The 13,041-nt window shown below is 44.6% G+C and overlaps 1 protein-coding gene across 1 annotated transcript; it reads right to left on the bottom strand.

The window, feature by feature from the left end:
• Window positions 1-4,506: 4,506 nt before the first annotated feature.
• On the bottom strand, window positions 4,507-7,980 carry LOC110230132 (uncharacterized protein At3g60930, chloroplastic-like). The gene is made up of 3 exons (XM_021032130.1): window positions 7,820-7,980; window positions 5,286-5,688; window positions 4,507-5,205 (listed from the first exon to the last, which is right to left on the bottom strand). The coding sequence occupies exons 1-3, from the start codon at window positions 7,978-7,980 to the stop codon at window positions 4,507-4,509; spliced, it is 1,263 nt and encodes a 420-aa protein (XP_020887789.1).
• Window positions 7,981-13,041: the final 5,061 nt, after the last annotated feature.

Here is a 13,041-nt window from a genome sequence, read left to right as displayed (position 1 = left end):
GCGGGGTAACAAAGATAGTCAACTTCTCAGTCACTGACCGACCTACCATCTACAACGTCATAATGGGAACCCCGTGGTTAAATCTAATGCGAGCTGTCGCATCGACATATCATCTGTGTGTCAAATTCCCGACCCCTAATGGCGTGAAAACGATATGGGGCAGTCAGAAAAATTCTCGGATGTGTTTCATGGCAGCACACAAACTCCGAAACCCTGTCACTGAAGCGAAGGCTGAAACCGATCACAAGAAATCGAAACTTGGCCGGAGTGAAGAGAAGGCTATATCTAAACAGTTATAGCAATTACAGATCGAGGAGGCGCGCGAGGAGAAGAAGCCTACCTCGGATCCTGTAATCTCCATTAGCCTCGACGACGAACGGCCTGAACGATGCGTGGTAATTGGCAGCGACTTAAGCGAGGAAATCAAGACCGAGCTCATCTCATTCCTCAAAGAGAACATCAACACCTTCGCATGGTCAGCTGAAGATCTACCTGGAGTGAGCATCGACGTAATCTGCCACGAGCTGAATGTTGATCCATCTTTCAAGCCCATCAAGCAGAAGCGAAGAAAATTGGGCCGGGATCGCGCAGATGCCGTGAACGCCGAAGTTGAAAAGCTCCTGAAGATCGGCTCGATCTCTGAAGCAAGGTATCCGGACTGGTTAGCAAATCCTGTCGTGGTTAAAAAGAAGAACGGCAAGTGGAGAGTCTGCGTCGATTTCACCGATCTGAACAAAGCTTGCCCTAAAGACAGTTTTCCGCTCTCACATATCGATCGTTTAGTGGAAGCAACCGCGGGAAATAAGTTGCTATCATTCATGGACGCTTTCGCAGGATACAATCAGATTCTCATGCACCCCGACGACCGCGAGAAGACAGCATTCATCACAGACCGAGGTATCTACTGTTACAAAGTCATGCCCTTCGGACTTAAGAATGCTGGCGCAACGTATCAACGGCTCGTCAACAGGATGTTTTCCGAGCAGCTCGGGAAGACGATGGAAGTTTATATCGACGACATGTTAGTCAAATCCCTTGAGGAAAGCGATCACATAGCCCATCTGCGCGACTGTTTTCGCCAGCTCAACGAGCATAACATGAAGCTCAATCCGGCAAAATGTCGTTTCGCGGTAAAGTCGGGAGAATTCTTGGGATATCTCGTAACTCACCGAGGCATCGAAGCAAACCCAAAGCAGATCGATGCTCTACTGAACATGCCCTCACCACAGAACAAGCGCGAAGTCCAACGTCTTACCGGGAGAGTCGCAGCTTTGAACCGATTCATCTCACGGTCCACTGACAAATGCCTGGCTTTCTACGATACTCTGCGCGGGAACAAGAAGTTCGAATGGACCGATCGCTGCGAAGAAGCTTTCCAGGAACTAAAGAAGTATCTGGCTAATCCACCGGTGTTGGCAAAACCGGTCCCAGGCGAGCCATTATTTCTGTACATCGCAGTCTCTGATACGGCGATAAGTGGAGTCATAGTCAGGGAAGACAGAGGAGAGCAGAAGCCGATATTTTATGTCTCACAGACTTTCACTGACGCGGAAACACGTTACCCGCAGACTGAAAAGCTCGCCCTCGCCGTAGTAATGTCAGCTCGGAAGCTAAGGCCATACTTCCAGTCTCACTCAATTATCGTCATGGCACCCGTATCACTCCGAACCATCCTACACAGTCCGAGCCAATCGGGACGCCTGGCCAAATGGGCAGTAGAACTCAGCGAGTATGACATCGAATACAGGAACAAAACATGCGCGAAATCTCAAGTCCTGGCCGATTTTATCATCGAGCTACCAACAGAGAACGCCCGAGAAGAGTCACCCAACGCTGTTTGGATCCTCCACGTCGACGGCTCATCCTCAAAACAAGGTTCCGGCGTCGGAATCCGCCTAGCATCGCCAGAGGGTGAAATCCTCGAACAATCCTTTCGGCTGAATTTCGACGCGACTAACAACGTGTCTGAGTACGAAGCATTGATAGCAGGACTTAAGCTGGCTCGGGGACTTAAGATCAACAAGCTGCGAGCCTTTTGCGACTCCCAGCTCGTGGCTAATCAATTCAATGGAGAATATGCAGCTCGAGACGAACGAATGGAAGCGTATCTTGCTCTCACGCAAGACTTGGCAAAACAGTTCGGAGAGTTCGAGTTAACCAGAATTCCACGAGGTGAGAACACATCGGCCGATGCCTTAGCGGCTCTAGCTTCAACCTCCGACCCAAATCTGAAGAGAATCATACCGGTTGAGTTCATCGAAAAGCCGAGCATTGAAGATAACAGCAAGGATCAAGTTTTAACAGCTCGGGAGACAGAAGAAATGGAAGGAATGGACATCGAACTGCTAGACCAGCAAACTACGGACGCAACCGAGCCCGAATACGGAAGCGACGCCAAATGGATCGGAGCCATCCGAAGCTACATAGCCGATGGAGAAGTTCCTACTGAAAAATGGGCAGCTCGGAAGCTTAAGGCCAAAGCGGCTCGGTATACTCTAATCGACGGAGAACTCTTTAAATGGCGATTTTCCGGTCCACTCCTTATCTGTGTCGAAGGAAATGAAGCTCGGAGAGTCATGGAAGAAGTACACGGCGGATCTTGTGGAAACCATTCCGGCGGGAGAGCCCTAGCCATAAAGATCAAACGCCACGGATATTTTTGGCCAACGATGGTCAAAGACTGCGAGAAATTTTCTCAACGGTGTGATAAATGCCAGAGGCACGCACCAACCATTCATCAACCCGCCGAGCTCCTCTCTTCCATCACTTCGCCTTATCCATTCATGCGATGGTCCATGGACATCATCGGACCTCTACACAACTCCAAACAGAAGAAACTCGTCCTCGTACTAACAGACTACTTCTCCAAATGGATCGAGGCGGACTCCTACGCCAGCATCAAAGACGCGCAGGTCGAAAACTTCGTCTGGAAGAACATCATATGCCGCCACGGGATACCTTATGAGATCGTTACAGACAACGGATCGCAGTTTATTTCGGCTCGGTTCGAAGGATTCTTCGAGAAATGGGGAATTCGCCTCAGCAAGTCTACGCCCCGGTATCCTCAGGGAACGGACAGGCCGAAGCGGCAAACAAGACGATTCTCGACGGAATAAAAAAGCGCCTCGACGCAAAGAAAGGCCGCTGGGCCGACGAATTGGAAGGAGTACTCTGGTCACACAGAACCACGCCACGGCGAGCCACGGGAGAAACACCTTTCGCCCTTGTCTACGGCACGGAGTGTGTGATTCCCACCGAAGCCGAGATCCCGGGACTGAGAAGACGTTTTCTCCCCGAGCAGGAAAATTCCAACACTCAGATGATGCTGGACGAGCTGGACTTAATTGACGAAAGAAGAGATTCGGCTTTGGTCCGAATGCAGAACTATCAGAATGCAACGGCTCGGTACTACAACTCTCACGTTAAACATCGCCGTTTCCACGAAGGAGATCTCGTACTGCGCAAAGTTTTCCAGAATACCGCCGAGCAGAACGCAGGCAAACTTGGCGCGAATTGGGAGGGACCTTACACGATCGCAAAGGTAATCCGTCCCGGCGTCTACGAACTCATCAACATGAACGGCAAAGCGGTACCTAGATCCTGGAACGCAATGCATCTAAGGAAATACTACCGCTAAAAACCTAAGGTACGCATGTACTCGAACTACGGGGTGGCTTGATCCCTGAAAAGGGTACGTAGGCAGCTCGTCCTCGGACGAGTTCAGCTACCCCCCCGTATACATATACTCCCACTTAACTTTTTTAACTAATTTTCTAGTTTTTACCCTTCGGGTCATTAATTTTGTCCACCTCGACATCTATCCTAAAAGTCACCTCGGAAACTTTCACGGTCACCTTATCGACCTATAAAGCTAAAAGTTCGTTCGGACGATGGCCACGTCCTCGGACAGAAAAAGCTCATTTCACCGCTTCGGTTACAGCGCGCTATATAAGCATCCAAGACAATTCGAAAGGAGATATCCTGCCATAAAGAAGTTGTCTTCAGAAAACCCAGTTGACTTCAACACTGGTACCCCAGTTCGTTTCTAAGCACTGGCATCGACTATATCAGCTCGGGTCGCAACCGATAAAGATTAGTCCCACGTGACCGAACCCAGGTACTTTGATACTTTCAGCTCGAAAGTTAAAACGGTTCGGGAGAATTAACTTAACGTCACTTGCAAAAATCCAGTTACCTTAACACTGGTAAGCTATTCAGAAAGTTTAACTTCTACTGAACCGAAACTCTTTTTACCAAAACCCAATTACACTGACATTGGTGCATAATTCGGTTCGGAAGTTAAAACGACTCGGAAACTCTTTTTACCAAAACCCAAAACCCAGTTGCTCAACACTGGTCCCGAAATCGGTTCGGGAACATCTCAAGATAAACGAAAACAAGGCAGGCACTTGAAAAGAACATTCATATTAAATGGATAAAGCCATCCAGGCATAAGTTTTCACCAAAAGAAACTTAAAAAAGGGCAAAAGAGGGGGCGCCTCGGGATCAATCTTCCTTCTCTGGAATCTGCGCGGCCTCGGAGGTCAATTTTGGCCCGACCGAATCGACAACTTCGGTCTCGACAACTTCGTCCTCTACCGACCTGCCTCCGAGGACATTCTGATCAGAGTCGGGAGACACTGGAGCAACCTTCAAATCTCCAAGAATCTCCGCCCCGAGTTTGGCGTACTCAGCTTCGGCATCTCCGTACTCTTCTCTCCATTTCAGCACCTCTTCTTTCTCCTCCTCTATTTTTCCACCGCATTCAAGTGCCGCGATCAGTTCGGCGTTGGCCTTAGCTTGACAAAGGTAGACATATCGCTCAGAAACTTTGTCGAACAGACCCAGCCTCGCCTCGGTCGCTTTGACCTTTGCAGCAAATTCCTCTGTGAGCTCTCGCTTGGCGGTTTTCTTGGCTCGGGCCACTTCAATCTCGCGTAAAGATTTCTCTTCAGTCAGCGAGCGGTTAAGGCTCTCGATCACCGCCTCGGCCTCCTGCTGGGCACGAAGATGCTTCTTGGCCAATTTGCGCCTCGCGTCTTGCTCAGCTGCGACCAACGCCTCGGCTTTCTGCATCGCCAAAGCCGCCTCGGCCACCTTCGTCTCGGCCTCAACCCGGGCTAGCTCCAGCTTCTCTCTAGCCGCCTCGTAATCACGAGTCGCAGAATCATAAGAGTGAACCATCTTGTTCATTGAAGAAAAGGCCTGGAATATAGAAAAAACCAAGAAACATCAAGCATCAAAGAGAAATCGCCTCGAACAAGCGAGATTCAATGAATGTTTACCTTCAAGAAACTGGCCGCGGTTTCACCATACTTTTCCGCCTCGACCAGACCCTCGGGAGCGGGAAGCAATGGCCACGCACACGAGGCAATGAGGTTAGCAGAAGCTACCGCGTCCTTGTAGATTAGACGAGACGTACCGCGGTCCTTCTTCGTTCTCTTCTTCTTGTCCCCAGAATGGTCGCTTCGGGGACGTTTCCCTGTCGACTTGGCCTGCCCGCCAGCAAGCAAGCCAACAACAATTGAGGTACTCTCTACCTCGGGGGCTTGATCGCGAGTCCCCTCGGGCACTTCGGGAACCACCTTGGCAGCGGTCAGATCGGCTCCCTCTTTCCCGGGCTCATCAGTCACCTCGGGCCTTACGACCGCTTCGTTTCCACCAACTGCCTCGGGTGGAGTCAAGGGCCTGAAGATCGCCTCGAGTGTTCGCTTCTCTTCGGTCGCTTTCCTCTCAGCAGCTTTTTTCTCTCGGATCGTCATCTTCACCCCTTGCATCTCGACTAAGAAATTAGCTTGATGATCTGAAGAGGACGAAGAAGAAGAACAAGATACGCCGTGAAGGATCTTCAAAGCTCTATCAATTCTCTCGCGTGAAAAATGCCTCAACCAGTGGCACTTCCTCGCAACAAGGTCTTCGCGCGTGTCAAAGAAGTCGTCGGGAAAGCTCTCTAGAAACGACGGATTGCGATCTAAAAAAAAAATAAAAATAACGAAGCGTTAGGCGAAAAATTGAAAACACGATCGGAGGGCAGAAACTTCGGGTTTACCAATTTTTCCCCATTTACAGAGGACTTTCCCTAGGCATTCCTCAGGAACACAACCCTCATCTAGCGCGACGAAGAAGAAGTGATCGGTGTATTTCTCGTCTTTGCTCGGGAAACCACCAATGACCCTTCTGTTCTTCGCTGGCGAAATATAGAACCTTTCCACCGAACCCCTGTTCCGACGAATCTCTAGAAGGTTCCGTAAATGCCCGAGCGTAATATCGCGGCCCGTCTCTATGCCACGAACTATAATCCCGATAAGATGCCTTAGGCCTCGGGTCGTAATCTGAGCCAAAGCAAGCTTATACGACCAAAGATATTCTATTATTGCCCTCGGAATCGGGAACCAGAGGAAGCAGAAGTAAAAGAACCCTTCGTATACAGTAAAAAACCCCTCGGGAGGATCATCAGCTCTCTCGCTCGGGGTCGGAAGCCGCAAAGTAACCGCCTCGCTGAAATCAAACCGAGCCTTCAGATCTCGGAGTGAATCTGCAGTAGACAGAGTGGAACCTGGCGGGTCGGGTCTCTTCGCCTTTTTGGCTCGTCTGCCCCTATTCTGAACCGCTCTCGCACTCTGCATAGCCGCTCGGAGAATCCTAGCTCCCTCGTCGGCATCAAAGAAAACTTCTTCGCCTTTAACAACAGGTCGAGCCAACACCTCGGGAAAATTTGGCGCCCCGGGCGCATCATGCCATCTAGAACCTCCGGCTTCATCTGCAGCAGGAGGACGTCTCTTTCTCTGAAGTTCCGCCTCGGGATCCTCAGGGAGATCAAGCTCACGAGCAATGTCAGCAATCGCATCGTCTCGAGCCTCAAATTGACTCGAATCTTCTCGGCTTCCAGACGACTCCGCATCACTATCCCTGCTCGGTTCAGACCGATCGGACACACTGTCCTCGGGTCCATTTGAAGAACTACTCCAAACCATTTTTCTTTTGTGAACAGGAAGATTTTTGCCTCGGGACGAGTCACTTGAATCTGAAAGCGACATTTTTTCAGCTCGGGAGAAACGGATGGATTCGCCGGAAAACAGAGTTTTGCAGATCGGCAAAATCAACCTAACCCTAACTATGGCGGTGCTACGACGGAAGTAAAAACGGAAATAATAAAAACAAAGAGATCAAGATCAGAGAAGGAAATCTAACCTTAGCTCGTTTCTCTTCAGAGTTCGCAGAATGAGAAAAAGAGTCGAGAATCCGGAATATATAGAAAATCCGAGGCGCGTCGGGTGCGCGTGACTTTAGGAACGTGTTGCGTCCGCCTAAAACCTCGGGAACTGGCGAAAGACGTTCCCACTTCTCGAGGCGGAAGTTCAACCGACACGCGCTAAAAGAAGATGAAGCGTCAAAAGAATTCGAATCGTCAGGGGAACTCGGATCATCAAAGGATTCAGACTTTCCGATAAGCCTCGGCGTACAAGGACAGGCTCGGGACAAACGATCGAACCGTTCGGACTATTAATCATGAAGCTCATCACTTGCTCCTCAAGACAACGAGCTGGGGGGCTAACTGTTGGGGTCGGATTCCACCCGCGTTAAGTCCGAGCTATGACAACGCCTCGGGACCTATCACCAAATCAGCTCGGGGAACTCTGACCAAACGGCTCGGAATCCCGCACGGATCGGTTCGGATATCCTCACTGCCGGTTCGGGATTGCCAACCAACTTAAGTACCCGAGCCCGTCAATCCAATACCCGAGCCCGATTCGGACAACCGGGCCCGTTCACGATTCAGTCAACCGAGCCGACTCCGTTCGACGTCTGACGGCCGAACCCATCCACGGTTCGGGTTCCTAAGCCTAGTCCTCCTACGAATACCCGAGCCCGGCAAATATTTCGGCTCGGGCATAATGTCACATTGTCGATCCGAGCCGAAAACCAGGAGGTCGCCGAATCACCCGAGGCGAGACCGTAAGACACCCGAGGCGAAATCATCAGTCACCCGAGGTAAAGACTTAGTGAATATTCATCTTCAAAATACCATTTCCAAGCAAGGCATCATTTCCGAAAAAGAAGGATCATTTCCGATAAACCCGGAAATGATAAGGAATCGCGAAGGATCAACTCGAATCAGGAAATCTTCCAAAAGACTCCGAAGAATAAGGAAACTATCCTAATCCGCGATATTCTAAGCCGACTTCAAGATAAATGGAAATCTTCCGAGAATATCGCTGGAGAGGCGGTTCATCACCCCTATATAAAGAGACTCAAGGCTCTCGCAGAAGGCAAGCAATATCGCTCTAGAAATTACACTACGCAAAGCTCTCACAGCACAAACACCTTTTTCTTTTACGATCAAACTCTTGTACGATCAGAATCATCTTTTCATTAATAATATCAAGAACACCATCTTTGGTATCAATCGTTTCTGTTGTTCTTTGAGAATTCACGATTATCGTATCCCTAAAATAAAACCCTAGACAAATCTTGATTGTGTTAGTTTCGACTTCCACAATCTTCCTTTCCCTTGGAATTGCTTCCCGACGGTATTGTTGAAGGGTTGTGACCCAAATTTTCTTGGTCCTTTGCTCTCCCTAGGCTCGAACTTCTTGGTAGGGATGGTGATCGCCGGCTTTTCTTGCTTATTTCTTTTGGCAAAACTTTCTTTTTCGTCCTCTACCTCCATCCAGTTGTTCGCGCGGAAGAGTGCATCCTGAATTGTGTCCGGTTTGTGAAGTATTAAGTCTTCTTTAAACCTTGAATCATGTCGCAGTCCTTTTCGTAGGGCAGATAAAGCTGATTGCTGCGAGATTCTTGGGAGCTTTGACAGCACTCCTTTGAACTTGGTGATGAAAACTCGAAGTGACTCACTTGACCCTTACGATAAGTTCCAAAGATCGGCATCCAAGACGCTTTTATCCATAAGGATGGAATATTGTTTTAAGAATACGGCTGACAGTTCGTCGAAATTATTGATCGAACCTGGCTCTAATTGGGTGAACCACATTAGAGCTTGGCCACATAGATTCTCCGAAAAAAGCTTGCAGTAGCCTGCGTCTTCATCAGCTTCATCCAACTCGACTCTTCCAGCAGCGATCAGAAAAGCTGCGAGATAGCTTTTTGGATCCTCCAATCCGCTGTAAGGGTCCAACTTGAGTTTCCGGGAATCTTTGATCCTCAAACTTGCAATTCGCGAGATGAAAGGTGTTCGCCTAGCTTCTTCAATGACTCGATTGATGTCTGGCTCCGAACTTGTAGCTTGATGAAATTTTGATTTCATTTTTTTTAATTCCTGGCTAACCTTCCTCATGGTCTCGAACTGGTCGAGGTTCTCCTGCTCGTAATGAGCTGCAAGTTGTTCTTCATCCCCGAGCTGCGTCTCTTCTTCCAACGTCTGAGCTACAGTATTAGTAGCACCGGGAGTTGTTTGTCCGCTGGTTTCATTTCGTGCAGCGGAACTTGGCGAGTTGAATATCCCTCTTCGGATTCCCACCGGGTTTCCTGCACTTAAAGAGCGAACACGAGTTTGTATAGTATTGACGTTTTGACTAAGAGATACCTGGGATGTTTGCAACGTATCGACGGCCTTTTCTACATCCGAGAACTTTTGTGATATGTCCACCATGGTTTGCTGCATAGCTTTGAGGGTTTCGGCCAATGACGTCTCAGCAGCGTCTCCTCCGGACATTGTTGCTTATCTCGGAAGTGTGATAAAGAAAAAATCTGACCACTCAAGAACCTAATCTCCCCACAGACGGCGCCAAAATGTGGATGTCGGATTCACACACTCAAGTATTTTATTAAGTAGGAAAGATTATTCTTGAGGGGCAAAAATGAATACGTAAAAACTTTATAAACTGCTACGAAAATTGCTATATTATTTCTTTCTTGAGAGGATCATCCCCTTACATGGCCATTGGCCCCCATATTTATACATAGAGAAACGACATTAAAATGAATAATTAAGTACAATTATTCCTTCTTAAATGTGTCCGTTTTGATTCTTCGACTTTAATGCTCAACGTTTGAATTTGAGTTGACTCTGATCTTCATGGGCCTCGCCCCTTTTGGCCCAAGTATCTTTAAACCGACTTACCCGTGTCCTCTACACCGAACTCGTGCCTCAGTACAGTCACTTCGGATTCTCAAAATAGTGACAACCACTTCGACCGTCCCTTCGGCTCACGGGTCCAGTGGGCTTCATCCTTTATGGGCCATTATCTTGATTACGTGGCAATCTTTGGTTGGTCTCGTACTTCTGGTGCGGGATCCGACACCAACAATATACTCGTTGAAAATGTTATAAAATTTTTATATACAAAAAAAATAAATACAAAAAAAAAAATCTTATTAGAAAAATCTGTTCAAATATAAAATAAAATAATAAATACCGATAAAATTTGGTTAATTAAATATTAATTCAATTTTTCATAAATATATATATATATATATGTCATCTAACAGAAATTGTTAATTTCATGTGTCAATATATAAAATAAAAGTTAATATTATGGATATATATATATATTATCTACTTGTTGGAAAAGATATAAAAATTTAGAATATTTAATCAGTCCATACCAAAATAAATAATATTCATTAAAGAAATAACAATACTTAATAGAAAAATCTATTCACGCAAAACAAAAACAAATAAAGATAAAATTTGTTAGTATTATATAATTTAATTAATTAAGTCCATACAAAAAAGAAAATTCAAAAAAAAAAACTTATTACAAAATTCTGTTCAAACAAAAATAAAAAACATTAAATACCGGTAAAAATTTGTTAATTGAAATATTTATTCCATACATAAAATTTGGTATCTTAGTCCATACAAAAAAGGAAATTAAAAAAATATTAGATAAATCAATTTAAACAAAAATAAAATATATTAAATACCGATAAAATTTAATTAGGTCTATACATAAAATTTGGTATCTTAGTCCATACAACAAAAAAAAAGAAATTCAAAAAAAAATTATGAGAAAAATATGTTTAAACAAAAATAAATTAAATTAAATACCGATAAAAATTGGTTAAATGAAATATTAATTTAATTTTGTCATATATATATATATATATATATATGTTATCTTATATAAATTTTTAATTTCATGTGTTAATATATAAAATAAATGATAATATTATTTATGTATGCCAATATATATATCTCATCTCCTTGTTGAAAATGATAAAAATTTGAAATATTTAGTTAATACATACAGAAACTAATAAAATTCATTAAAGATATAACAATACTTATTAGAAAAATATATTCAAACAAAACATAAACAAATACCGATAAAATTTGTTAGTATTATATAATTTAATTAAGTTTTAATTGTTTTATTTAGTTTGCTGACAAGTGGAAGCGCTGAACAATTTTATGAACCCGCGGTTGAAGATAATGCTTGGGAAGCCCCTAATCCTGAGGCTGCAAATTTTTTCAACCGGTTAAATACAGCAAGTGAACCTCTTTATGATAATTGCGTTGAAAGCTAGTCAAAATTTTCGTCGGCTGCTGATATGATGCATATTAAGACCACACACAATCAAGCAGAAGCGTGTATCGATGATGTTGTACACTTGTTTCATAAGGTTCTTCCAAAAGGTAATGTTGCTCGTAGAACTTATTATGAAATAGAGAAGTTGATGCGGACATTGAGTATGTCGTACCACAGGATTAATGTATGCCAAAATAATTGCATGATTTATTGGGGTGAACCTGATGAAACTTTAATAAGTTGCAAATTTTGTGAGCATCCAAGGTACAATCCTGAGAAGACAAAGAAGGTTTCTTCTAGAAAGCGTATTCCATACAAGAGGATGTTCTATCTGCAATTATCATATCGGCTGAAAAGATTGTATTTATCCGAAAAGACAGCACCACATATGAGTTGGCACGCAGAACATACATGCCATGATGGAGTTATGCAACAGCCAACTGCTTTATCCTGAGTTTGCATCCAAAAGCAGGAATGTTTATCTAGGGCTATGCACTGATGGTTTTAAACCATTTGGATCGTCAGGTGGTAACTATTCTCTTTGGCCCATGATTCTTACTCAGTATAATCTCCCGCTATATATGTGTATGAAAAGAGAATATTTATATCTTACCATACTAGTGCCAGGGCGAAACCATCCAAAACGGAGTTTGGATGTATTTTTACGACCACTGATTGAAGAATTGCAGGAACTCTGGATAAATGGCGTTGATGCATTTGATGTTTCAGTGAAGCAAAATTTCAATTTGAAAGCTGTGTTAATGTGGACTATAAGTGATTTTCAAGGATATGGGATGCTATCTGGGTGGAAAACTCATGGAAGAATGTCATGTCCATATTGTATGGATTAAACCGATGCTTTCCAATTGAAGAATGGTCGCAAATCTAGTTGGTTTGATTGTCATTGAAGATTTTTACCACCAGATCATGTTTTTCGCCAAAACAAAAGGTCTTTTCGAAAGGGTAATATTGTCAACAAGAACCCACCATATTTTATGTCAGGAGAAGAAATTTTGGAAAATCTTGCTTATTTTTATGGAGTGAAGAAAACAGTGGATTGCGGTGGAAACAGTCATGTAAATGATGGTATCGAAGGATATGGCGAGACGCACCACTGGCACAAGCATAGCATCTTTTGGGAGTTGCCATATTGGAAGACACATCTGATTCGGCATATTATTGATGTGATGCATATCGAGAATTTTTTTTTTTGATAACTTGATAAACACTTTGTTAAATATCACAGGAAAAACAAAAGATTCAATAAACTCAAGGAAAGATCTCATGTTGTATTGTGATCGAAAAAGTTTACATCTTACATCGTTTGGAAAGGCCCCAGTTCCGATCACTACAAGAAATATGTTCATCGTTAGCGCGAAAAAATATGCTATCATACATATAACATAGCGAATTCACAAATGTTATGACATCGGCAGCTATGGTAGATGTCACCCATATGATAGCGTTTTCCGAAATGCTATTATACATCGTTCAATTATAGCGGTAATAGAATGCTCTAATATACTATAATATAGCACAAGTTTAGTGT

Source organism: Arabidopsis lyrata (genome assembly GCF_000004255.2).
Source record: "Arabidopsis lyrata subsp. lyrata unplaced genomic scaffold ARALYscaffold_3, whole genome shotgun sequence".
In the NCBI taxonomy this organism is placed as follows: Eukaryota; Viridiplantae; Streptophyta; class Magnoliopsida; order Brassicales; family Brassicaceae; genus Arabidopsis; species Arabidopsis lyrata.
The sequence above is the reverse complement of the archived record's forward strand: the minus strand, read 5'-3'. Positions and strand labels throughout refer to the sequence as shown.

Bases quoted from the DNA above. Each gene is read 5' to 3' on its own strand.
- LOC110230132 (XM_021032130.1), bottom strand. From the start codon at position 7,980: ATGATTTCGCCTCGGGTGTCTTACGGTCTCGCCTCGGGTGATTCGGCG. The intron at 5,689-7,819 runs GTTCGGCCGTCA...GGCGATCTTCAG, and splicing joins GGAACCCGAACCGTGGATGG to GCCCTTGACTCCACCCGAGG. The intron at 5,206-5,285 runs GTAAACATTCAT...TCTATATTCCAG, and splicing joins CCGCGGCCAGTTTCTTGAAG to GCCTTTTCTTCAATGAACAA.